General features: G+C 39.0%; 3 protein-coding genes across 5 annotated transcripts in view; 1 reads left to right on the top strand and 2 right to left on the bottom strand.

Annotated features, from left to right (window-relative positions):
* Nucleotides 1-1,581: 1,581 nt before the first annotated feature.
* Nucleotides 1,582-5,577, bottom strand: PTRHD1 (peptidyl-tRNA hydrolase domain containing 1). The gene is made up of 2 exons (XM_081264117.1): nucleotides 5,173-5,577; nucleotides 1,582-1,814 (listed from the first exon to the last, which is right to left on the bottom strand). The coding sequence occupies exons 1-2, from the start codon at nucleotides 5,422-5,424 to the stop codon at nucleotides 1,644-1,646; spliced, it is 423 nt and encodes a 140-aa protein (XP_081120243.1). The 5' UTR covers nucleotides 5,425-5,577; the 3' UTR covers nucleotides 1,582-1,643.
* CENPO (centromere protein O) lies at nucleotides 5,453-21,486 on the top strand. The gene is made up of 7 exons (XM_081264109.1): nucleotides 5,453-5,593; nucleotides 5,754-5,855; nucleotides 8,382-8,551; nucleotides 18,051-18,168; nucleotides 19,081-19,340; nucleotides 20,451-20,622; nucleotides 21,350-21,486. The coding sequence occupies exons 2-7, from the start codon at nucleotides 5,810-5,812 to the stop codon at nucleotides 21,481-21,483; spliced, it is 900 nt and encodes a 299-aa protein (XP_081120235.1). The 5' UTR covers nucleotides 5,453-5,593; nucleotides 5,754-5,809; the 3' UTR covers nucleotides 21,484-21,486.
* A 1,999-nt stretch (nucleotides 21,487-23,485) lies between these two features.
* ADCY3 (adenylate cyclase 3) overlaps nucleotides 23,486-24,934 on the bottom strand; it is an 85,975-nt gene continuing 84,526 nt past the window's right edge. For 2 of the 3 annotated variants that reach the window (XM_081264107.1, XM_081264108.1), the window contains exons 21-22: nucleotides 24,336-24,460; nucleotides 23,486-23,682 (exon numbers count right to left, since the gene is read on the bottom strand). In XM_081264107.1, the coding sequence (XP_081120233.1) occupies nucleotides 23,500-23,682; nucleotides 24,336-24,460 (308 nt within the window). In that variant the 3' untranslated portion in view covers nucleotides 23,486-23,499. Of the gene's footprint in view, nucleotides 24,178-24,218; nucleotides 24,461-24,934 lie in introns of all 3 variants that reach the window. The other variant, XM_081264106.1, reaches the window with a different exon arrangement.

The raw sequence follows: 24,934 nt of genomic DNA, 5'->3' as shown, positions 1-24,934 counted from the left end.
ACTTGTTCCCCACCTTTGCATCTAGTACCTCCACCAGAATTTCAAAGCAGTAAATCCAGCCAGTCTTGGACTAGAACTTTCAAACCTGTAAGCTGAAATAAGCCTTTTATAAGTTAACAATCTCAGGGGGAACTGGTTCAAACACTCATTTAATATTTTCAGCTCTTAGTATAGCTGCCACAGCAGGTATGCAACATTTCTGTTGAACACATTACCCTATGAACTTTGCTTCATAGATGTTCAAGTGATTTCTGTAGATGTGTCCAAAAGTTTATATCAATATTTTAAACATTGTACAGTGTTATAGGTGTATAGGGAAAAGAACAATCACTTTTGGCTGAATAGGACTTCAGGAAGGTGATAGCACTTGAGCTGCAAATAATTTAAGTGAAATCCAGAGGTGGAAAAGGGAGGGGAAGAACAGTCACATTCTATTCCCAGACTATAGAGTGGAGAAGAGCAACTGGAGTAACTGTTGAAACACAGAGTATGGATAAGGGAAGAGAATATTCAACTAAAAAGAAGGTGGGGAATACAAATGGGGAGAGATGAAGGCTAAACTAAGGAGTTCCAGCATTATTCCATGGCCACGCTCTAGCCTCTACTGAACAGGTACCAAGATACACTGGAGGTAGTCAGATAAAGTGGGCCACTCTCATAAGCAAAACAGTCTAATACAGAGTGGTAGCAACACATGAATTATAAGAAAATAGCTATAGTACATGACAAATTTCATCAAATGTAATAAATGTTTGTGTGTATGTGTGTGTGTGTGTGTATGTATTTAAACTTTTTCGATATTGAAATACATCTTACAAGTCATTTGCACGTCTTAATTTTTTGGATGGGTAGGGGGTCCTGGGTACTGAAACCAGGGATGCAATACTACTGAGCTACATCCCCAGCCTTTTTAAAATCTTTTAAATTTTGAGACAAGATCTTGTTAAGTTCCTGAGGCTGGCCTAAAACTTACAACCTGCCTCAACCTCCCAAACTGCTGGGATTACAAGCATGTACCACTGTGCCCCATTGGTAGCATTTCTTAACAATACATAAAACAATGCCTCTTCTTAAAGTTGATGTTGTCTTAAAAATATAAATATAGATAGGAATAAGAAATAAAGAATTCAAAGGTAAAGTTTTAAATCTGGGTAATTAGAAGAACTCAAAGTCAGATGCAAGAGTATACAACAGTAATCCCAGCTACTTGGAAGCTGAGGCAAGAGGATTGCAAGTTGGAGATCAGCCTGGGAAATTTAGTGAGACACTGTCTCAAAATTTAAAAAGCTCAGTGTTAAGAGTGCCATTGGATTCAATCCCCTACTGTAAGGGGCGGGGTGGGGGGAACTCCATTATTCATAACAAAAAAGTGAGTGAGTTTCCTCAATTCCTTATACCAGAGTCAAACTAAATCTATTTGGACAATGGCCCATAGGTAATATTGCTGTTCACCTACTTTCCTTATTTGCTAATAATAGGAGGAAGTACTTATTATTATTACATGTTATTATTCGAACATGTGTGGGATTCTCAAGAAACCACAACTGAAGAGTAAGCTGAGAGTAAAAGGAGTACATGATGCTCAGGGATGAATGGAATTCTATTTCTGGCCCAGTTGATATTCAACCATATCAAAGCAGCAGTCATTTGAACAATCGGAACTTTTTCAAATACTGGTTCACTTCTTCTTTGGGGTATGGTCGGAGTGCAATGCAAGTGGCAATATTCTCTGGCTGCTCAAGCCACAGCATGTGGTCAATGTTCTTCTGTTGCAGGGTCTCAGCCAGCTCCTTTAGGGTGGTCTCATCTGGAGCCTACAAAGAACAGAACACATAGCACAGATTGAGCAGCTCATTTAGAAAATGTCAAAAGCCCACAAATACAAGGGTGTGTGTGTATTTCTCTTAACTAAAACTGGAGCAAGAGTTTCATTCTCTGGATTGCCATTCACTCTCTGCAGGACTTCGATAAGTGGCTGGGGAGGTGAGAGGCAGGGAGAAACCTAATAGTCCTATTAACAAAATGGAGATTTTTCTCTTTCCTCTTGAGATGTTTTAAGTATGCCCCATACATTTTCTAGCTCCCCTACAATTGGTATTCACAACAGCCATCTCTAATTCTTTGGCCAGCTAGGACTTTAAGAGCTAATTACTGGAAGGATTTCTAAAATTACATACACCTTTCTTCTCCAATCCCACCAGGCCCAAAGCCTAGAAATTTTCCTTCTGCTGGGAAAGCTCCCACTTTTTTTTTTAATGAAAGGGAAAATAAACTATTCTCTAACACCTTTCTAAAATTATTTCTGGGTCATCCCTATCACCCACTTCAAAAATCCCATGCTGAATCCCATTGCAGGAAGTATTAAAACTATAACTCAGAAAATTAGTGTGTAATTATGCATAAGATACATTTTTTTGCCTATGAAGGCAGACGTCACTAAGATAACTGGAGGCTTCTTTTATCAAGTTAGTGAATGCTAGGATTGTCACTCATCTGGCTAAGTCCTTCAGGTAAAGCCATGCTAGAGGCACTAATGCCACCTCCCCCTCCCCACCTTGTGGCTCTGGGCAGCAGCATAGTATAATAGGTAAGTCTCTGGAATCAGACTGCTGGACTTCAAATTCTTGCTTTACCAACTATTGGTTGTGTGAACTTGAATAAGTTATGTGACTCAGCAGGGCCTCTGTTTCTCCTTTGTGAAAAAGAGATGATAATGCTTCCTAGCGATAATGAGAATTCAGTGAAATTAGGCTTAGACCTGTGACTGGCACATAATAAACACCAATAAATATACTTAATCTTGACACTGGCTTATATTTCATTGGTCCTTAAAGCAACGGGAGCACTACAATTTAATCAGAAATGACTCCTAAGTCCATTTCTTTATTCATGGCTAATAACTTTGGAATCATCAAATAGATGTCTATTAGTTTCCTTTGGGTTTCAGATGTCTTGTCTGAGGAATGGGAGTCTTGAACCAGATTTCTGGAAGCCGTCTTTGTATAAAAAAGAATCTAAACGAAAAGAATCTGTCTGCTTCTTTTCTGAGTACTCAAGAGTTCCAAGACATTTTCATAAAGACTACTGCTTGCTGCTTCACTACCTAACAGCCTATTTCCCTCTCTCTCTCTCTCTCTCTTTTTTCTTGAAAGATACTGTCTTTGTCAGCCATCCATGAAGGAAACTATCCCACCCCTCCACTCCAGGGTTCTGTTCTTTTTTTTTTTTTAAGCACTTTTTTTTCTCATTACAAGATATTGATGTAGAAAATTTAAAAATATAGAGAAATATAAGGAAATAACCAAAATCCCACCATCTAGTAAATATTTAGATGCACTTCCTTTCAAAATTAAAATCATTCTGTGTATATAATATAGCTCAACTAGCTTCATATCAATTGCACTCATATGCCATTAAATACACTTCAAACATGATTTCAGCTATTTATATAATAATACTTTATAAGGGCACAAATTAACCAAGTCTAGCACTAGAAATTTATTATTTCTACATTTTTCACCAGTACAAAGTGCTCCTTTGAAAATCTCTGCTCAAAGCTATAAGAATATCTAGGGGAATAACATTCTGGACCAAGAGAAGAACAAATACAAAGGCCACAAAGCTGAAATAATGCCACGTTGGAAATTATGTATAAAGAGACAAATGAAGTTAAAAGGGTCAGAAAGGAGACTGCATTGATAGCAAAGGGAGAAAATGAAGGAATTGTGGACTAGAGTATTAGAGTAGATTATACTGTCACAAAATAACTGAGATAATCACCTTAAAAAGAGGAAAGATTTACTTTGGCTTATAGTTTTGGAAGTTTCAGTCCATGGCCAATTTACCCTATTGCTTATGGTGAGGAGAATGTAGCAGGGAAAGCTGCTCACCTCATGGTGATCAGGAAGTAAAAATTAGGAAGAGGAGGTGTCAGGGTCTCAGTATCCCCTTTAAGGGCACATCCCCATGATTAAAAGGCTCCCATGAGATCCTATCCCTTAAAGTTTCTACTACCTCCCAGTACACAAAACAGGACCAAACCTTTAATTCAGAGGCCGTTAGGGGACATTTAAGGAAGCTCAAACTATAGCAGAGATGATAAGAAATTGTCAGATTCTATTATAATCTGAAATTAGAAGAAACATGATTTCTGAGTAGTCGGATATAAGGCATGGGAGAAAAATGTGTCAACATTGGTAATTTCAAGGTTTTGAACCGAATACTTGAAAGATAGATGAAGTGGTCATTAACTGAGAGTGAAAATTCTGGGTAAAACTGGTTTGGGAGAAGAGGAAGTGACTTGAAGATCATAGAATGACTTCTAGAAGACAAGAAAAACGCTTCATGTATTCCTGTTTACATCTCTGTCAGCATCTTAATTAGCCCACAATAAGGTACTAAAAACTATTGAATAAATCAGGGAATGTATAATCCTAAAAAAAAAAAAAAAAAAAAAAAAAAAAAAAAAAAAAACCTGCTCAAAGCTATTTGGTTGCACCTGATTTTTTTTTTTTAAGAGATACAGGACTTCCAGCAGAACTGCGACTCAAAGGGTAATTAAGAGCTGTTTGGCCGTCTAGACCTTACCGCAGTTTTTCAAGGTGTGCTAATTTACACCCTCGGTGTCTGGTATTTCCGATGCTAGGCTCAACTGATGCTATTCAAACATCTATTTACAAATAGTGTGGTGTCACACCTAGGTAAATGCACACTTCACTTTACTTCTGTATCCAAAGCGAAAAGGAAATTTTGTGTCCACATCCCTTCTGAGTTGGTTTACCTAGGCGGCATTACATCTGAGGACAGCTACACAAGGCTGGCCAGTGCGGACGCAGAAAGGCGAATGCACAAGTTGGCAGGAAAGGACTCGCTCCGCCATTCTCCGCCCTTGGAGGCGTTTCCGCAAGCCCCACCAATTTCCGGTGAGACCAGAAGGGTGCGGACCCGTTCTTACTAACGAGCGCGATGTCCACTCTTCACAAACCAGAGGATGTGAAGGTGCAAGGGAGAGCTCCTCGTGTAACAACCCAAGTCCCAAAACCTTTTCCAAAGTCTAAAACTTAGAAATTCCTCCGCACTCAGACCACACCCACCCCACAGTTAGGCCTCAAGACCACACCCACTTCCGGTCTCGGCGTCCTCAAAGTCCCTCCCTTGGCCTGGGTGCCTCACCTCGAGAACTACTTTACGCATGCGCCCCAGCTCGCGAAGGTAAGCCGTGGTGTGCGGGTGGTCGCGGTGAAGGTGTAATGCTGCGGTAGCTGCATGGCAAGCCTGCGCTACCAGTGCGCCCGCTGGCCAGGAGAACGGAGCCTGCGATAGATCTTTTCGAAGCACCAAGTATTGTACCAGGATCTGCGGCTCCGCCCCAGAGGACGCCATCTTCCTAACAACCTGAGCGGCCAGGCCTGTTCCCCGGTGCATCCTGGGATCAGGGAGGGGCCCTGAGCGCTGCCATGTTTTTGTACGGAAGGAGCGCAAAGCACGCTGGGACTGACGCTGGTGTTTGAAGGCGGGACGGCGGGAATTCTCTTCCCAGACTTTGGTGTGGAAGAGAGGAAGGTGAATGGAAGGCCTATGGACCCCCTTGCAGGTAACTAGGGTGTGGGCTTTAAAAAACTGGGCCTGCGGGGCTGCGCCCTGGGGGCGGGGAGGTGAGTTCTGCGGGGACTAGTGGGTTTTCTCGGAGCCCAGAGGGCGAGTCCAAATGGGCAGGGGTCTGACTTTATTGCTGTTTTTCTTCTATCGTTAAGGACTTCATTAGACTTGACTGGAAAACTTCAAAGGAAAACAGGAATTTGAGGAGGAGATGGAGCGCGCACACACTTTATGTCAAGACGGTGTGTCCACAGGAGGTATTTAAAATTCGCTTTTGTCCCCTTAGTGCTGCTGCCTCAGGTAACCCGCACGCTGAAAGCCTTTTCCTTCCTGTAACTGATGTGTGCAGTCCTGCTTAGGGTTAGAATGGTGAAAGCAGCTAACGTCGAAGACTCCAAAGAACAGCAGCCAAGAACAGGAAAAAGAATTACTTGGTGTTTCTAGGCGCCTCCTTTTGAAACTGATAGGTTGCGTTGATGATATACCAGTGTTTACATACAGAGTCGCAGCTGTAGCCAGTGAGATCTCTTTCCAGATTGGTTTTGTTTTGTTTTTAATGCATTACTTCTGAGGGGAAATCAGTGTGGGGCAGTGAATGGATATTGCTTAGACCTGTATTTGATGTCTGGTTCTGCTTTTATAGAGTTTGTGGCCTTGAGTGAGTAACTGTATAGTTTTCTGCCTCAATTTCTTCATCTGGAACATGGAGATGAATAGTAGCATTGTTGTGTTGGTTGTGGATGTTATATACATACTTTTTTACATGCTATATAAGTAAAGCATCTAGCACAAATGTCTTAATATGTAAGCAATGTTCAACAAATACTTTATTTTGGAGTTGATTGCCATTATGAAACAATGAACTTTAATACATGAGTGCTTAGTCTTTTGGATACTGAAATTTGCCTCTCTGTTTCTGTCCAGAAGTGAGGTTGCTTTAACTGTCCTCTATAATACCCAGTAGTATTTGTGAGCAATTCTTGTTATTGTGCTTTTCTAGTTCTGTGCTATTTTTTAGAACTTCAAGAGTGACTCTTAAGGAGTATTCAGTTTCTGAGAAAGTCAGGTGAATTTAGTATCCTTGTTTTCCTCTGAGTCCTTACTATCATAGATGACTGAAAGCCATACTCAGAAAGCTTATGCTGAGACTTTAGATAATAAACAGTCTTTGGGTTAAGATTAATTGTTACTTCAAAACTAAAAATAAGTTTGGTGACACATGCTATAATTAGAAGTCTCTAGTCTAGGCCTAATTTTGTTTCTTTCAAAATAAGTGATGATAAACTGGCATATATACACAATGGAATATTACTCAGCAATAAAAAGAGAATAAAACCATGCCATTTGCAGGTAAATGGATGGAGTTAGAGAAGATAATGCTAAGTGAAGTTAGCCAATCCCAAATAACCAAATGCCAAATGTTTTCTTTGATATAAGGAGGCTGAATCATAGTGATTTAGGGAGAGGGGTTGGAGGGGAAGAGAGGGGGTATGGAGTTAGAAATGATGGTGGAATGTGATGATCATTATTATCCAAAGTACATGTATGAAGACATGAATTGGTGTGAATATACTTTGTATACAACCAGAGATATGAAAAATTGTGCTCCATATGTGTAAAAAGAATTGTAATGCATTCCGCTAAAAAAATAATAAGTGATGATATGGAAGTTTTGGATCATCACCTAGACCAGTCAAAAGGTAATTCTATAATTTCTTTATTGTCTTTCCCAAATAATAATTAAACATTTAGCTGTTACCCATACTGGTTTGGGCCCTCTGCTTGGTAATTTTACCACCTTTTTGCTTATGGAATGAGATCTGTGGAAGGAGTCAATTGAGAGGAAATAGATACAGCAGAGAAAAGGGATAATATAATTTGAGGCTCCTGAGAAAACGAGGAGATAGGAGTCAATAAGTAATGGTAAGAAATACAAATGAAATATGGCTATTCTGTGTATTGTATTTTTATTTGTATCTCATGCTAGTTTTTCTTTTCAGTGGGATATATATACCAACCATAAGAGAATCAGGGAGTCTAGATGTCTAGTTGTTTTTTTGTTTTGTTTTGTTTTGGTTTTGGGGACCAAATTCAGGTCCTTGAGATGCCAGGCAAGTGCTCTACCATTGAGCTACATCCCCACACCTTTTTATTTTGAGACCGAGTCTTGATAAATTGCTGAGGTTAGCCTTGAACTTGCGAACCTCCTACCTCACCCTTCCAAGTAGCTGGAATTATAGGCATGTACCATGAAGCCTAGGAAGATGTCTAGTCTTTGTTGGATAGATGAATGAGATAAGTTTTTGGACTTTCTCCCTCAACGATTCTCATGTGTGTATATGCTTATGAACCCTACAACACAGATGTTGGATCTACTTCAGAAACCTAATTAAATGAAGTATGGTAGTTAAAAATTATAGTTTTTGTGTAAGGGAGATTTCATCTAGACTGGTAAAACTGTTGAAGCATCCTTTTCCACAAAGAGATGTGCTTTTGTGATATTATGTAGACCTAGATAACATACTGCTGGCTAGAAAACATGAAATAGATAAATCAGATTCTCTCTCTTGTTCTCTTTGAATAGTGACCTGGTAAGGAACTATTTTTATATCAGTGTCTAACCCAAAAGGTTGATCTTTGATTTTAGTTGTCAGATCCTCTAACAATTCATCTGGCCACAAAGTTCTGGAAAAGAGAGACACCCTCTGTTCCTTCTTGAAGTGCTTGCTGTTGGTGGAAATAGAAGACCTTGTCTTGTGAAATTCCCTTTTTACTTTCCTTAGGTGTTTTAGCCCACTTGGAAAGATTAGAGGCTCAGGCGAACAAATCCCATAAAGAATCTGAAGAACTGCAGAGAGCTCAACCAGAGGAAAGTGCTCTTGAAACCAAGATTCACCAACTGAGGCACATTCGAGATAAACTAAGAGCTGAAGTGAAGCAACGGCAAGCCAGAGTGAATAGAAGGGTAATGTTGGCAGACTTTTTAGGGTATAAAGAATAGTAGTAATCCAAGTATTGACAAATTTGTATATTATGTTTTATTGTGATCTCACCATATTGTTTTCAGTCTTTAATGCTTCAAATGGTCAGATCTTTAGTTACAGCTGATTATCAACTACAGTTGTCAGGTAATTATGATGGGCCCGGCACATTCTTTATACCATTCCCCCAGCCTGCCCTTACAGACATCTAAGCCTCTTACCCCAATCTCGGCAGACTTGAGTCATTTGTATTTCTGTCAGTAGTGCCATCTTTCTGTCACTCACACTCAAAACCTCACAGGAAACATCAACTCTTCCCTCTTGTCAATTTATTTTGTAGCCAAGATCCAGTCGGCAAGACCTGTCAATTTTTCCTTTATGTATCTTTATATTTACTCCCTTCATTGCCATAGCTCAAGTATTTTCCATATATGTAGTAAAATTTTATCTAGAATTGGACACTAGGATTACTGTAGTATCTGCTAGCTGGGGTCTCTTCTAGGACTTCTACTTTTCTAATCCTGTATATGTCACAAAACACCAAACTGTTCCTTGCCCAGGTACCATCAGTATGCCCCTGGGATGACATGGCTTTCATCTTTTTCTTGCCATTTCTCTTTCCCTCTCTCCCCTCCCCTTTCCTTAACTCCCTTTGCATTTTTCTTCTTAACTCCCTTCTCTCCTTTGTTTTTTTTATTAAAATAAACTACACAAAGTGCACAAGTAGAATGAATATTTTACAGAGTGAACACAACCAGTTATCTACCACACAGCTCAAAAGTGTAGAACTTTGTCAGTACCCCAGAATTCTCCCTTTTGCCTCTTCCGAATCTTTCTTTGAAGTAGCCACTATTCTGATTCCTGTCACCGATATCCGGTTTTACCTGTTTTTGAACTCTATAAAAAGTATCAACTCTTTTGTGTCTGACTTCTTTTACTAAATGTTGTGTCTGTGAGATTCATCTATTCTGTTTGCATGAGTGGTAATTCTTTTTATTGCCATATAATAATCCTGTTTTATGAATATAGGACAGTTCACCTATTCTGTTGATACCGAATGGGTCATTTGGGTTGCTTCATTTTGGGATGATAATATTGTTGCCATGAACATTCTCATTCCTTTCCTTTAGTATAAAAATACACACTTTTCTGTTAGGTGACACCTCGTAGAATTGCTGAGACATAGGGCATGTATTCTGCCAGTATTTGAAAGCGCTTGTGCCAGTTTCACATTTCTGAGTGTGTTACAAGATTTCTGTTGCTTTGTATCTTTACCATAGGTTTTATCAGTTTTAAAATCTGTCATTCTGGTGGGAGTATCTCATTGTGGATTTAATTTGTATTTGCCTGATCACTTATGATTTATGATCACTTATGATCCTCTGTATCCATGTGTTCCACATTCGTGGATTCACCCAGCCATGATGGATCACAAATGTTCAAGAAAAAAAATTGCATCCGTACTGAACATGTCCACACATTTTTTTTTTTTTTTTTTTGGTGGAGGGTGGTAGGGATTGAACCATACCACTGAGCTATGTTCCCAGCCATTTTTATTTTTTATTTTGTGACAGGATCTCTCTAAGTTACTGAGTTGTTGAGGGTGGCCTCAAACTGTGAACCTCCTGCTTCAGCCTTCCAAGTCACTGGGATTACAGCATATGCCACTGTGCCCAGTCAGACTTTTCTTGCCATTATGGTATTCTCTAAATGATACAGTATAATAACTGTTTTGTAATGTTACATATTTGTCATATTAAGTATTATAAATAATCTAGAGGTGATTTAAAGCATGGCAGGAAGTTTGTACATTATATGCATATACTATGACATTTTATGAAGGGACTTAAGCATCGTAGATTTGGGTATCCACAGGGGGTCATAGAACCAGTCCCCTTTGTATACTAAGGTACAATTAAACACTAAAAATCTTCCATTGTGAAGTGTGCTTTTTCAGGCTTATGTACATTTTTATTTGTTATTAAATATAGAAGTCTTTACATATTTTGGATATGAGTTCTTCTTTGAGTATATATGTTAGAATTTTCCCTTGCACTGTGGCTTGCCTTTTTACTCTTGTCATGGTGTCTCGGGATGAAAATACATTCTCTGTTTAATGACATTCAGTTCAGAAATTATGTTTTGTGCTCTTTGTGTACTGTTTAATTTTTTTCTAGCTTATGATCAAGATGATATTCTGTGTTATATTCTTTATTTATTTATTTTTAAAGAGAGAGATTTTTTTTTTTAATATATATATTTTTTTAGTTCTCGGCGGACACAACATCTTTGTTTGTATGTGGTGTTGAGGATTGAATCTGGGCCGAGTGCATGCCAGGCAAGCGCGCTACCGCTTGAGCCACATCCCCAGCCCTATATTCTTTATTTTAAGCTTTATTATATCCTCTTTTGCTTTAGAATTACAGTCTACATAGAGTAAATTTCTGTGTGCATTGTGTGGTAGAAGTCCTGCTGCTTTTCTTGTTTTTTTTTTCCCTCCCATATGGATATCCAGTTTATCCAACACTTCTTGAAAAAACTTCTTACAGTAGGGTAGGGAAGTGGGGGAGCATGAGAGGAATAGATGAACTCTAGATAGGGCAGAGGGGTGGGAGGAAAAGGGAGGAGATAGGGGATTAGCAAGGATGGTGGAATGTGATAGACATCATTATCCAAAGTACATAATATGAAGACACAAATTGGTGTCAACATACTTTATATACAACCAGAGATATGAAAAATTGTGCTGTATACATGTAATAAGAATTGTAATGTGTGGGAGACCAACCTTGCACGTGACTGGTTCACACTCCCCAGCTGGGTGCTGAGGCACTCAGTCTCAGAAATGTGACAGAGCTTTCCCCACCCTTCTTGGGTTCGAGGGTTGGTGTGTCTTGTGCATGGGTGTGTCTTGCTACAGACCATGGGTGAAGCTGTTCTCATCTGTTCCTTTGTAATATAACCCCTGCCCTGTTTAGGATAGAATCTTCCATGGAAATGCCTTGTGTGTGTCCCCTTCTCTTACTGTGCCCTTGGGTATGGCCTACCCAGGTGTCAGTCAACCTGCTAACAGTGGACATCATGAAGATAGATTCAGCCCCCTGAAATCTGACCCCTTGCCTCATTTGAATAGCTTCTCCTCAATAAAAGGGGTCAGCGCATGCTCTCACTTTCTCTCTTCTTGCAGACCCTTAAGGTCAGAGGAGCCATCACAGCGACCCCAAAGAAAAAGGTATTTGTGTCTCTTGTGTGGTTATTTTGCACAGCCCAATTAGCCCAATTTAACTGGAGCAACCCCTGAGCCTTTATAGTCTCTAACAGAAACCTGGCAGTAAGGCAAAAAAAAAAAAAAAAAGAGAAGAAAAATGAAAAGACTTCTCATGGCCTGTTATATTCTATTTGTTCATCATTGCCACAGCCAGAGGTTTATTTGCTATAAGTGTTGATACCCTAGTACATGTTCTCTTGAGAATTATCTTGTCTCTTCTTGACTCCTGGGATTCTCCATAAATTTGAGAATTGATTGTCACTTTCAAAAATGAACCTCTTCATTTTTATTGTAATGATACTGAATCTATAGATCAATTTGGGGAGAACTTGCCTCTTTACAGTACTTCATCTTCCAGTCAGTGTACATGGTATATCTTTCCATTTAATTTTAGTTGACTTTTCTCACTAATGTATAGTTTTATGTGTAGAGGTTTTAAACCTTATGTATTTGCAGGGATCAGCAGAATTTTCCTGTGTAGGGCCAGGTATTTTAGGTTTTGTGAGCCATATGATCTCTATGGCAGTTGCTTAGCTCTGCTGTTGTAGCATGAAAGACAATATGAAAAATGAGTGCGGTGTTAGCCAGTGAAACTTTATTTATAAATCAAGCACCTGGCTGGGTTTCACCCATAAAATACAGTTTTGATGACCCTGATACATGATATTATCTTTTAGAAGTTTTATTCCTAGTTGTATTATATAGAAATACATCTGATCTTATATATGGCAACTTTGCTAAATCCACATATTCTAATAGTTTTTCTTTCTAGTTTGGAGAATTTCTACATTTGGAATTATGTCATATGCAAACACTTAGTTTTATTTTTCCTTTCTAATCCTTGGAACTTTTGTTTTTCTTGCCTAATCCACTGGCTACAATCTCTGCTATGTTGAATAGAGTCATAGGGTCAATCTTTTTGCTTTAAATCTGTACCTTTTATCAAATTAAATAAATATTCTGTATTTCTAATTTGCTGTTTTAATCATGATCAAGTATTTAATTTCATGAGTTTTTTCTACTGTATATATTAAGGTGGTCCTATGAATTTGTCCTTTTTTAAAAAATATTTTTTGTTGTAGATGGACAGGATACTTCTATTTATTTATTTATTTTTATGTGGTGCTGCTGAGGATTGAACCCAGTGCCTCACACATGCTAGGCAAGCGCTCTGCCACTGAGCCACAACCTCAGCTTTGTCCTTTATTAATGTGTGAAATACACTAATTGATGTTTGAGAATCACCTGTACTTTCTTGGAATAAACCTTACTGGTTTGATGTATTATCCTTTTTATATAATTCTAAGTTATATATTTTTAAAAAGTCCTATTTGCTAATAGGACTTCTACATCTAAATTCATGAGAGAGATTGCCCTTATTTTTTTAACCATTTTTTCTGGGACTGGTGTCACAGAGCAGGTTGAAACATTTTTCTTCTTTTTCTATTCTCCGAAAGAGTTTATATAAAATTGGTGTTATTTTCCCTTAAAATTTTGTAAAAAATTCCCTGGTGGGCCTTTTCTGTGAGAAGGCTTTTAATTTCTTTTTCTTTTTTTAATTGTAGTTGGACACAATTCCTTTATTTTATTTATTTATTTATTTTTATGTGGTGCTGAGGATCGAACCCAGGCCCTTGCACATGTTAGGCAAGCACACTACACACTACCACTGAGCCACAAGACTTTTAATTTCTGATTCAATTTAATTGATCAGCGTAAATCTATTAATTTATTTATAATCTATTTCCTATTTCTTCTTAGGTCACTTTTGGTAAGTTGTGTTTTTCAAAGAATTTTTTCATTCATTTAAATTCTCATGTGTGAAACTTTTTAAAATATTTTTTTAGTTGTAAATGGATCTTTCATTTTATGTGTGTATGTATATATTTATATGCCATGCTGAGGATAGAAGCCAGGGCCTCATACAATGCCAGGCAAGTGCACTACCACTGAGCCACAACTCCAGCCCCTGAAACTTTTTCTTTTTTAACAAGTAAAACAATCTAATTTTTTGTTCTGATATTAGTAATTTGGTCTCATTTCACTCTCTTCCCCCTTAGCTCTGTTATGTTTAATCACTTTTGTACCTTTTCGGGAATCAACTTTCTGCTTTGTCATCTTTCTCTCTTCTCTATTTTCGCTCTAATTGCTCTGGATTTAAGTTACTTTATTTTAGCTTCTTGGGAGCATACTTACTGTCTTCTTTCATTTGTATTTAAGGTCATAAGTTTCCTGTTAAACACGGCCTTAACTCATCCCACAAGTTTTCTTATTTTCATTATCATTTCAACTTAAGGCATTTAATTTTCCATTGTGATATCTTCTTTGGCCTGTGGGTTTTAGAAGTGTATTGCTTAATTTCCAGAACTTTGGGTATTTGTTAGTTATTTGTTTTAGTTCCGATTTACAGCTTAATTCTATTATGGTGAGAGAATATGACCCATCACATGGTCAGTTTTGATAAATACTTCATGTATATTGAATATGATTTTTGCATTTGTTTTATACTATATTCTATATGTATCAAATGTGTTCATCATGTTTAAATTTGTTTTACTTTTAAAATTTATTTATTTATTTTTGTTTTTTTAGATGTATATGATTGTAGAGTGCATATTGTACATTCATGGAGTATAATTTATTCTACTTAGGATTCCATTCTTATGGTTGTACATGATATGGAGTTTTACTGTGGTATATTCATGTATGAACATAGGAAAGTTATGTCTGATTCATTCTACTGTCTTTCCTATTCTCATCCCCCCTTCAATGAACTTCTCTTGTTCCCTCTCCCCCTTATTGTGCCTAAGCATCCACATATCAGAGAAAATTTTTTGCCTTTGGTTTTTTGGTATTGGCTTATTTCACTTAGCATGATAGTCTCCAGATCCATCCATTTATTAGCAAAAGTTATAAAGTCATTCTTTTTTTTACAGCTGAGTAATATTCCATTGTGATATATACCACATTTTCTTTATATCCATTCATTTGTTGAAAGGCACCTAGGTTGGTTCCATACCTTAGCTATTGTGAATTGAGTTGTTATGGAACTGATGTGGCTGTGTCACTGTACTATGCTAATTGTAAGTCCCTGGTACATACTGAAGAAGAGGATAACTGGGTCAATGGTAGTTCCATTCCAAGTTTTCTGAGGAATCTCCATATTGCTTTCCAGAGTGGTTGGGCCAATTTGCAGTCCCGCCAGCAATATATGGATGTGCCTTTTCCCCCATGTCCTCGCCAACTTTTATTGTTAACTTGTATTCTTTTTTTTTTTAAATTTATTTGTTTTTTAGTGGTAGTTGGACACAGTACCTTTATTTATTTATTTTTATGTGGTGCTGAGGATCAAACCCAGGGCCTCGTACGTGCTAGGCCAGCACTCTGCTGCTGAACCACAGTCCCGGCCCAGTTAACTTGTATTCTTGATAATTGTCATTCTGACTGGAGTGAGATGAAATTTCAGTGTAGTTTTAATTGCATTTCTGTAGTTGCTAGAGAAGTTGAACATTAAATGTCTTATATCCTTACTGATTTACTTATTTTATCAGTTTACTGAGATTAGATTTGTTAAAATCTTCCCCTGTTATTATGGATCTTCTTTATCTTTTTCTGTATTAGATACAAATTTAGGATTATTATATCTTCCTGGTTGAGTTAACCTTTTATTATGAAATGTTGCTTATCATTTTTTTTGTGAAATATCTTGTCTTTAGATCTTTGTAAAATGTTAGTAAAACTTCTTTTTTTCCAGGGCTGAGGATAGAACTCAGGGCCTTGTGCTAGGCAAGCCCTTTACCACTGAACCACACCCACAGACTAACAACTTTTTGGTTAGGGTTTGCATCTTAAACATTTCTTCCTGTTCAGTCTTTCAATACCCTTATATTTAAAGTATTCCTCTTATGAGTAGCATATAGTTAAATATTTTTAATTTAGCCTGTCTCGGTCCTTTTTTTTCTTCAATATTGGTGATTGAATCCTAGTGTACTCTACCTCTGAGCTACACCCTCAGTTCTTTTATTTATTTTATGACAGGATTTCACTGAATTGCCCAGGTCAGTCTCCTAAGTAGTTGGGATTATAGGCATGTACTACCACACCTGGCTCAGTCTTGTGTCATTTAATTGGAGTATTTAGTGTACGAACTTTTAATGTAATCACCCACATCTCAGTGTATCATATTATTATGATTTCATTGTGCAATTTGTTTTCTATAGTCCATATCCCTTTGGAGTCATACACATAGCTAACCCTTCCAGTACTCTGTTACTTCTTGCATTTTCATAGTTCCATGTGGGATTATTTTCTTTCATGCAAGTAGCTCCTTTTGGTGTTTTTAGTATAAATCTGCTGGCAGTACATTTTCTATTTTTGTCTGAAAACATCTTTATTTCATTGCATTTTAAAATTTTAAGCATTTTTTTGCAGAGTATAGAGTTATAGATTGGAAGTTATTTTTATTAATAATTCAAATATATCGTTTATAGGTCCAATTAGTCTTATTTTTTGAATATGTGTCTCCCCCCCCCCAGACTTTATGATTTTATTTGATTTTCAGCAGTTTTATATCATGTTAGACATTGTTTTCTTTATTCTGCTTAATGTTTGTAGAATTTAACTCATTAGTTGACATTTTTTATCCATTTTGGAAAATTTGGCTACTATCTCTTCAAATAATGTGTTTACCTCATTCTTTCTTCTTTTTCTTCTTGGACTCCCATGGTATGGTTGGTTGGTTTTGTTATTTCTGTGACCTATATCTTTACTGATTTTTCTAATCCATTTTTTTTCCACATTTCTTTTAATCAGGTTACGAACTTTTATCTGTTTCGTTTCCTTTATCACTTTTTCTTACTATTTAGTTGGCTTTTACCTCTATTAAATTCCTTATTTCTGTTACTATATTTTTTTGTTCTAAGATTACTATCTGATTTATATGTAAGATTTTTAAAATTTTATACACACACACAGTCAGAGATTCCAGTCTTTGGTATGTGTTCTCCATCTTTTAACATATTTTACTGGCTGTACCTGGTAACTCAGATAGCAGCATCCCTTGAATCTGTTTCTGTTATCTTCTTTTTCCTCATGATTTTCAGTCATCTGTTTCTCTCTTTCCAGTATCCCTGGCAATATTTTGATTGAGTTTTTTTCTGGCAGGCAGATAGCCTATGGATAGATCACCTTGATCTAGTTGAGGTCTAGTTTCCGTTTGCCCTTCCTCTTAGGATGTAGCCCTTTTCTAGGGCCCTCGATTGAAAGTTTGAGAGTGTTTTGGGGACACATCTACCAAAGCCCCTTTTCCTTGGCAGGCCTTAAACTCCAACCTCTGTTCTATCAAAAATCTCTACTTAGCAACTTCTTTTCATGTAGTCTCTTAGTTCCAAGTCACATGTGCACTGTTCAGGAATTAGCAAGTGCCAAGAGGGCAAATTACATGCAGAATGTAGGACTCCCTTCTCTGTGGACTCTTGGCCCATAGAAAGGCTGCTTTGGTGACACTGGTTTCTAGTCTTTGTTCTCCCTATACTGAAACTGCCATGAAATGTAAAATGTAGCCTATAGCTTCCTGTCCAGGCCTTGTACCTTGAGATACAAATAAGCAAATTGTGTGAAAGGAAATGCTGCAGAGAGAGCCAGATAACTTCATAGCATTTATCTTTACTCCTCAATCCTGGCTGTTTGGATTGTACCCTAATGCCTTCAGACCATCTTTCAGTTTCCTTGCTTGCTTATTTATATTTGCTATTTTATTCAGCTTGCATAGTTCTCTGAGAGAATTTCTGCCTTATACCTTCTGCTGGGCTGTGGCTAGAAGTGCAAGTCTTGAAATCCTGCATTTGAAATCTTGCAGCCTCAGAACAGCTTTCCTGGCTTAGCCTCTTCACAGCCATCTGTTTTGCCCACCCAGTTCTCATCCTAGATGTTCCTCACACCCTTCCTGCTGCCCCCCGCCCCCAGTCTTCTTCATTTCCACCCAAACTCTAACTATTCCTTAGCTAGTAGTTTCTACTCTTCTAGGACACCATGACCCACAGATTCTACTTCTGTGAATTCACAGCATCAATTGAGTGGCCACAGTCTTGATGCTTTACATAATAGGAAATACTCTGCATTTTGCTTTTATCCAGTTAGGTGAGGGCAGGGACCTTGTGGTAATACCCCTCACTATCCAATTTGATATGCTGCATATCTTGCAGGATAAAGCATCTTCTGCCAACGTAGAACCTGACCAAACAGCAGAGATCAGTGAGCAAGATGTTTTGGAAAGAAACCAGGAAACCATGAAAGCCATTCTGCAAGCATATCATTTTACAGGTATAATATTTCCTGGCCTGAACTCATCCTGGGTCCCTGTCTCTAGTGAATTAGTGTGCTACATGTGTTTTAATCCTGGACTAGTTCCTGAGAATTTGTTTTGTAGTCCCTTCTTGCATCATACACACACATAGAAAGCTGGCGTGTTGTTTAACAGGCACGTTTACCTGTAAGATTGGTTTCTTTGTACAGATTGAGACCATTCATTTTAGCAAGTCATCATGTGCCAGACCCTATACTTGAATTTTCTTTACTGTTGGCCTGCTTTGTGCTGTTGGTCGTGATAATTTGAATTCCTTATATCTCTGTTTCAGCATAGATGGGGATTTATTCTCCCATTTATGATACAAGAGGATTGTGGGAAGAATGGGGTTATCACAAATTATTTGACACTCATGAAAAAAAGAAAAGGTAACGTGGGTATATAGCTCAGTAAGACAGCTCTTGCCTAGCATGTTCAAGGTCCTGGGTTTTTTCCCTAGTATCATCAAAAAAAAAAAAAAAAAAGAAAGAAAGAAAGAAAATTTCCAGAAATTTTCCTGAATAGTTTGATATTTAGTGTGTCTTTTTTCTTTTGTTTTGTGGTAACGGAGATTGAACCTGGGGCACTGAGTTGCCCAGGCTGGCTTTGAACATTCATGATTCTCCTGCCTTAGTCTCCCCAGTTGACAGGATTATAGGCATGCACCCTCACACCTGGCTAGGGTGTCTTATCCTTCCCACTCTTCCATGATTTTTACAACTCAGTCTTAATATGAGCCAGAATCAAGGGGAGGAGCTGCTGATATTTATTCATTCAAGAAGCATTTGGGCACATATGCCAGGCTTGTGCAAGCTACCAGTATGCTCATATGAATAAGGTACTACCTTTGCCAGCATCTGTTGATTGGTATTGCCTTATGTTTGCTTCAGGGCTCAGTGGAAAAGTGACCAGCCGTGGAGCCTGTGTCTGTATCAGCACTGCTTTTGAGGGGAACCTACTAGATTCCTATTTTGTGGACCTTGTCATACAGAAGCCACTCCGAATCCATCATCATTCCATCCCAGTATTCATTCCTTTAGAAAAAATTGCTGCAAAATACTTACAGACTGATATTCAGCAGTTCCTGTTCAGTCTGTGTGAATACCTAAACGCTTATTCTGGGAGGAAGTACCAGGCAGATCAACTTCAGGTATTTGTCTAGGATCCTATATACTTCATTTTATGGACTGAGATAAACTGAAAAGGAATACAAAAGGACAAGTTCTCTTTTGTATTTTAAATATTTCTTAACTCCGAGCCAGAAGTTTGTTCATTAACTTTCTGATACTTAAAAATATACAAGCTAGGACTGGGGCTGTAGCTCAGTGGCAGAGTGCTTGCCTAGCATATGTGAGGCACTGGTTTCGATTCTCAGCACTGCATATAAATAAATGAATAAAATAAAGTTCCATCAATAACTAAAAAATTTTAAGAAAAAAAAATGTACAAGCTATTTTTCACCCCTTTTTTCTTACTCTCTTAAAACTTGGATGATGATGCACTCTCAAACCTTTTAACACAAGATAGTGGAAATGATTGCTGTACTTTTAATTCAGCCAGAATTTGCAGAGTACCTGACTGAGCCTTGAATATAGATGCATAATACCATAGAGGAATGCAATCCATCTTCCCGAGTTCTGGCCTATCTTCTAAGAATGGCAGTTGAGCTAAGTTTGAGGTGAAAAACAGATGGATGCAAATAGGGAATAGGTGACTCTTTTAAATTTTGCATTTCCCCCACCTATGCATTTGGAATGAGTCTGAAACTCTCACTTGTCAGTTAAACTTAACTTGATATGTGAATGTAGACATGAAATGTCTTAACCAAATACAGTAATGTCAGTGAAATTCTTGGCAGAAATGGTATCTCCTCTTCACCCACAGCCATGGTCATTTACTTAGAAAGTGCTTCCTGTGGGCCTTGCACACTTGCAAGGCTGCCACAGTCTCTCAGTGACTTTTTTTTTTTTTTTTTTAATGACAGGCAACTTGCCATTTCCCAGGCTGGTCTCAAAAGGTGTGTCGGTCTTAAGTGATATTTCTGCCTCAGCCTCCTGAGTAGCTGGGAGTAACTGTACTTGGCTTCTTTATCTTATGTATGTCTTTCATTAGTCTTTTTTTTTTTTTTAAGCATTTTTCTGTTCATTTATTTTTCTGAAATTTAATGAATGGGCCCTCTTTTGGTAGATACCTTTGAGGCATCACAACTGCCTGTGGATCAGCAATCCTCATACACTTGCTTTGTTCCTCGCCTTACTAGAGTGACTTCGCAGCCCTTCTGACTGGGCCCTTGCAGAGAAACTCCCTGTGCAACTTGCTGTCATTTACTTATAAAGTGGAGCTGGGGGATCAGTCCTTCCCTTTTTGTGCCAGATTGCTATATAAGGACCTCACGAGAACACTTCCAACTGATGTCACCGTTACATATCAAGGTATGAGGAAAGATACCTCACTGAAGAAATATAATATGCTGAGGTTTATTCAAGTTGATACAGGTAGAATACATTAAGTGGACCCCTTGAGACATTTTCTTCTGTTTGCATACTATAAATTTACTCAGTAAGATACAAAGAATGTTTTGTTTTTTTCATTTTTTTCCTTTCTGCTTTGAAAATGGCATATATAATTATACTAGTTTTCCTCCTCCTTGCCACACCCAATGCAGCCCATGTTCTTATTTTCATGGGAGACCCCCTTGAAGAAAGACTGAATCATAGGGTCATCTATGGTGAATGGAGCCAAAAGACTCATTTTACTGTGAAGCCAATTAGGTGTGATAAGTCAGTATACACTTGACTCTCTCGAGTATTCTTTAAATCAGAATTTTTTTAGCGTTGGCCAAAAGAAACTGTGTGTGTGTGTGAGCTTATACCAGTTGAATGTACCATAACAATGTGACATAGGCAATAATGAAAAATTGTGTAAAATGTATTTAGGAAGCAGAAAGTTTGAAAGTGCCATGAGTTTCACACCATAGGTTTTATTTCTGTGGGCAGAGTCTGTTTTAAATCTCTGGTCTCAAAATTACATTGGCTCAATAGGAGGCAGATTCTCTCAGCTCCCAACCAAAAACAGGTGCATAGGTTCAGAATAGTAGTAATCTAGGTTGTGATTTCCCTAGTTGCAACTAGATGAGATTGATATAATCTCTTTTCTTAGGAGTGGAAGCATTGTCTACTTCATGGGAAGAGCAGAGAGCATCTCATGAAACTCTATTCTGTACGAAGCCCCTGCATCAAGTGTTTGCTTCATTTTCAAGAGGAGGAGAAAAGCTGGATTTGAGTCTGACCTAAAATATTGTTTCCATTGGGAACACATTTGATGTGTAGTCCTAGAACTGAAAATTGAAAGGCTCTCACACTTTGTTGGGGGACCATCCTTACTCTAAGAATAGGTACCTGCTTCTTCATTAGAATGACAAGGAACAAGTTTCAGTCCCGTAGGCACTGGAATTCTTGGACAATTCTCCATGATTAATCACCCATTATGCTCAGGATCATCTCTTCTTCTGAGGTATTAATTGATTTAATCATATATTTTAGCCTCAAGACCTTTTTGTGGGGTAATAGGACCTATTTTGTGAAAGACTAGGGAACATTTCAATCTTTTGTGGGAGCTTCAAGTAATTTTGCCCTCATTTTCCTAAGACTTTGAAAAGAAAGTTCTTAGGACACTCTAGATATGGAATACATCATATAGGTAAGAAGGGAAGTGTGTTCAATCTTTGATTTGGAACAGTGGTCACTGTTTTATAAGGAATATGATGTGCCAGAGTACTATAGATAAAATAATTGGGGTTTCGTGTCTAATATTTTGTTTCTTAAAGCATTTTAGTAGAGAGCTGAATGCATAATCACTGTGGGGGAAAAAAAAACCTGTTGGAAATCTTGTAAATGGAAATGGACCCTCCTTTTTCATGTCTTCCTTCTCCTCTAGAAACTCCAGGCCCCAGCTGCGTAATCTCACTCTCCATCTTCAGGGCCTTTCAGTGTGTTGTTTCTCCCTGTAACTGTGGGCCTCTGATGTGCTGGTACTTACTTTTTCCTGGCTTAGGGCCAGTTGACAGCTGTGGAAACCTGAGTCTGGCTGATCAGGGTCTCCCATCTCAATTCTTATCCCTCCTTTGCCCAGTTACAGATAGTAGGTGTTACTTCCTGAGGCCCAGAACTATAGTCAGGCTTTACTCTGAAATGGCCGCTTCTTAGAACCTCATGAACGTGAGACACCTCTGTGTGTTTAAGAATAAAAGAGGGGCTTGGGTTGTAGCTCCACGGCAGAGCACTTGGCCTAGCCCGTGTGAGGCACTGCGTTCAATCCTCAGTACCATATAAAAATAAAGGTATTGTGTTCATCTACAACTAAAAATTAAAAAACAAAAGACACAGAGATGTTAACGTTCAAGCTCTTCTAAGCATTTAGTTGGGCTGGCAAAGCACTTAGCAGGGTGCATTAACAGAATCTCCACAATGATTCCATTCAAGTTGAGTAAAGCTTTTAATAAAACAGTCTTGTTCTTTATCAATACCTGTAAATTCTCTTTTAAAGCAGTAGCAAAGGCGACTGTAGCAAGAGCTCAAAAGGCAAGGCAATATTGGAAAGTATTTTTTAACAGATTAAAAATATAAATGTAGAAGATCTGTTTATATATTTTTCTTTCAGAAATAACCCCCCTCCCCCCACCAGGTGAAAGGAAATATTGCACTTTCTGCTCTCATAACTAAGGTGATGGGGGTTCCAGAAGAACCTTTCAAGATTACCAGGAACATCAGGACAAGGGCCATTTAACCTAACTGGGACCATATGAAGACAGGTCTCCGTGGGAGCTCTCTTCACAATGAAAGCACTGTTGTCAGGTTCCAGCAGAAGTGGAGCATTCTCCAGCAGTATCTAACTCTGCCAAGCCCTACTCTTTTTAGCAAAGCTCCTATTCCTGTGCTCCCAGCCCAGTGGCAAAGGCAGCTTCATTCCACCTCTGCCGAATTCTTACTCACAGTGGCCATGGCCTCTCTGGGGGAAGAAGGGCTGAGTTGGAACTAGGGCTCTGGAAGGACTCTCCGAGTACTACGCCTAAGACTCCTACTCTGGGGAAGCTACAGGCACACTGAAGAATAGTATGGCCACCCTCAGAGCTGACATATCCACAAACAAGTGAAGGCTTAACATTTTAAACTTAAAGTCTATGGGAGTGTGCACTTCAGTAATTCAGGAACATCAGGACGTGGTCATTGCCCTTTCCCAAGGCCTTTCTTCAATTCCAAAAGAAAGAAATTCTCCCTTTCCATGTGGGCTGTCATGGGAGTAGAGGCCATTCAGGAGTTGTCGACCACCTGGTGGGGCAGTGTAACAGAGGAGCCATTGGGGAAGGCAGCTGGCTTATCCTTCCCCTTCAAGAAAAAGGTCAGAAGCTCGCCCTTCCCTTTCACAAAGATGGGACCTCGTCTCACAAAGCGGAAGCCGTACTCTCGGAGGATGACCTGTGTTTCTTCTACTACCTGCACATGAAGGAGAAAGTAAGAGAGCTTGCGGTTAGAGAGGGAGCCTAGACTGTGCTGGGTTTAGAGGCCTTGGGCTGAAAACGGATCCACACGTACTATCTATACTCATGTGACCATTAGGTCCCAGTCAGTGCTCATCTTTAATGTTCTATCCCAGACCCCCCCCCCCCTCAAGAGAGCTCCAGGTGAGACCCGTGGAACTCGGGGCAACTGGTCCAAAGCCCCCCTCTCTAAGACAGCCGCAGTCCTCTCTTCCAGTAGGACAGCCACAGGTCACCCATGTAGCAGACTACAGTCTGGGAACTTGTAACTCCCTATTCTGTTCTCTGGGCTCCCAGTTCATGGAGCTTTTCTTACAGACCCAGGTGACAGACATCAGGATTGCCCCGGGGGAAGTTGCTGTCAGCACCAAATATCAGTTCATACCAGAGCACAAGCTCTTCTCAACTCAAACAGACCTATTTGTTGCAAGTGGACTGAACCATTTTCTTCCTTCTCTTGAGGCTTTAAAGGCCTCTCTTTCCATGCATGACCTTCACCTCACAGCTTTGCCAGCTTAGCATTCTGGGCCAGCAACAGGAGGCAGTGGTGCAGAGCATTCCCTGTGCTGTTTTTCTCCTATTCCCTGTACCTGAGCATGCTGAACATACCTGAATGTTGCCCATGACCCCTGTGGACTCCATCCTGCTGGCCACATTGACTGTGTTGCCCCATATATCATAGTGTGGTTTCCGGGCTCCAATGACCCCAGCCAGAACCCCTCCTTTGTTCATGCCTGGAGTAGGAGGCATAAAGTTCAGCACAGCCACATGCCAACCTTGGCATTATCCTCCCTCAGAAGCCACCAGTTCCAGTTTTATAAAAATTTTTACCTGACTCCCACCACAAAAGCTCTTGAATATGTAATACTTTGTATTGTTGAAGTCATCTTTAAGCTATTAGAAGACAGAACCATGTCTCCTAATTATCCTGTCCTCACCAAGTCCATGGCAAATGTTAACTACCCCCAATATGCCAAGTGATCTAATCAGTGCAGTACTGGCCAGCTTCTAACATAGCTAGTACTTCAGGGCTCTGCAACTTCATCCAGGAGTGAGACCCTCTCAGTAGGGAATGGCATGTGACATTAACTCCTTTCAAAAGACAATCCACTCTGAGGAGAGTCCTTAGCAGTCTCAGAAACACCCTAAAAGTTAAGACAACAGACCCACTTCCTGGGCATGTCAGAAGGAATGCTGGATTATGAGTA

Source organism: Spermophilus citellus, assembly GCF_964194105.1.
Source record: "Spermophilus citellus genome assembly, chromosome: 13".
Taxonomy (NCBI): Eukaryota; Metazoa; Chordata; class Mammalia; order Rodentia; family Sciuridae; genus Spermophilus; species Spermophilus citellus.
The sequence above is the reverse complement of the archived record's forward strand: the minus strand, read 5'-3'. Positions and strand labels throughout refer to the sequence as shown.

What these genes read in the sequence shown, in the direction of transcription:
- PTRHD1 (XM_081264117.1), bottom strand. Translation starts at nt 5,424, where the DNA reads ATGCACCGGGGAACAGGCCTGGCCGCTCAGGTTGTTAGGAAGATGGCG. An exon ending in TGCGTAAAGTAGTTCTCGAG is followed by an intron (nt 1,815 to 5,172) that starts GTGAGGCACCCA and finishes TGTTCTTTGTAG; the next exon opens with GCTCCAGATGAGACCACCCT.
- CENPO (XM_081264109.1), top strand. Translation starts at nt 5,810, where the DNA reads ATGGAGCGCGCACACACTTTATGTCAAGACGGTGTGTCCACAGGAG. An exon ending in AGACGGTGTGTCCACAGGAG is followed by an intron (nt 5,856 to 8,381) that starts GTATTTAAAATT and finishes TACTTTCCTTAG; the next exon opens with GTGTTTTAGCCCACTTGGAA. An exon ending in TGTCACCGTTACATATCAAG is followed by an intron (nt 20,623 to 21,349) that starts GTATGAGGAAAG and finishes CTCTTTTCTTAG; the next exon opens with GAGTGGAAGCATTGTCTACT.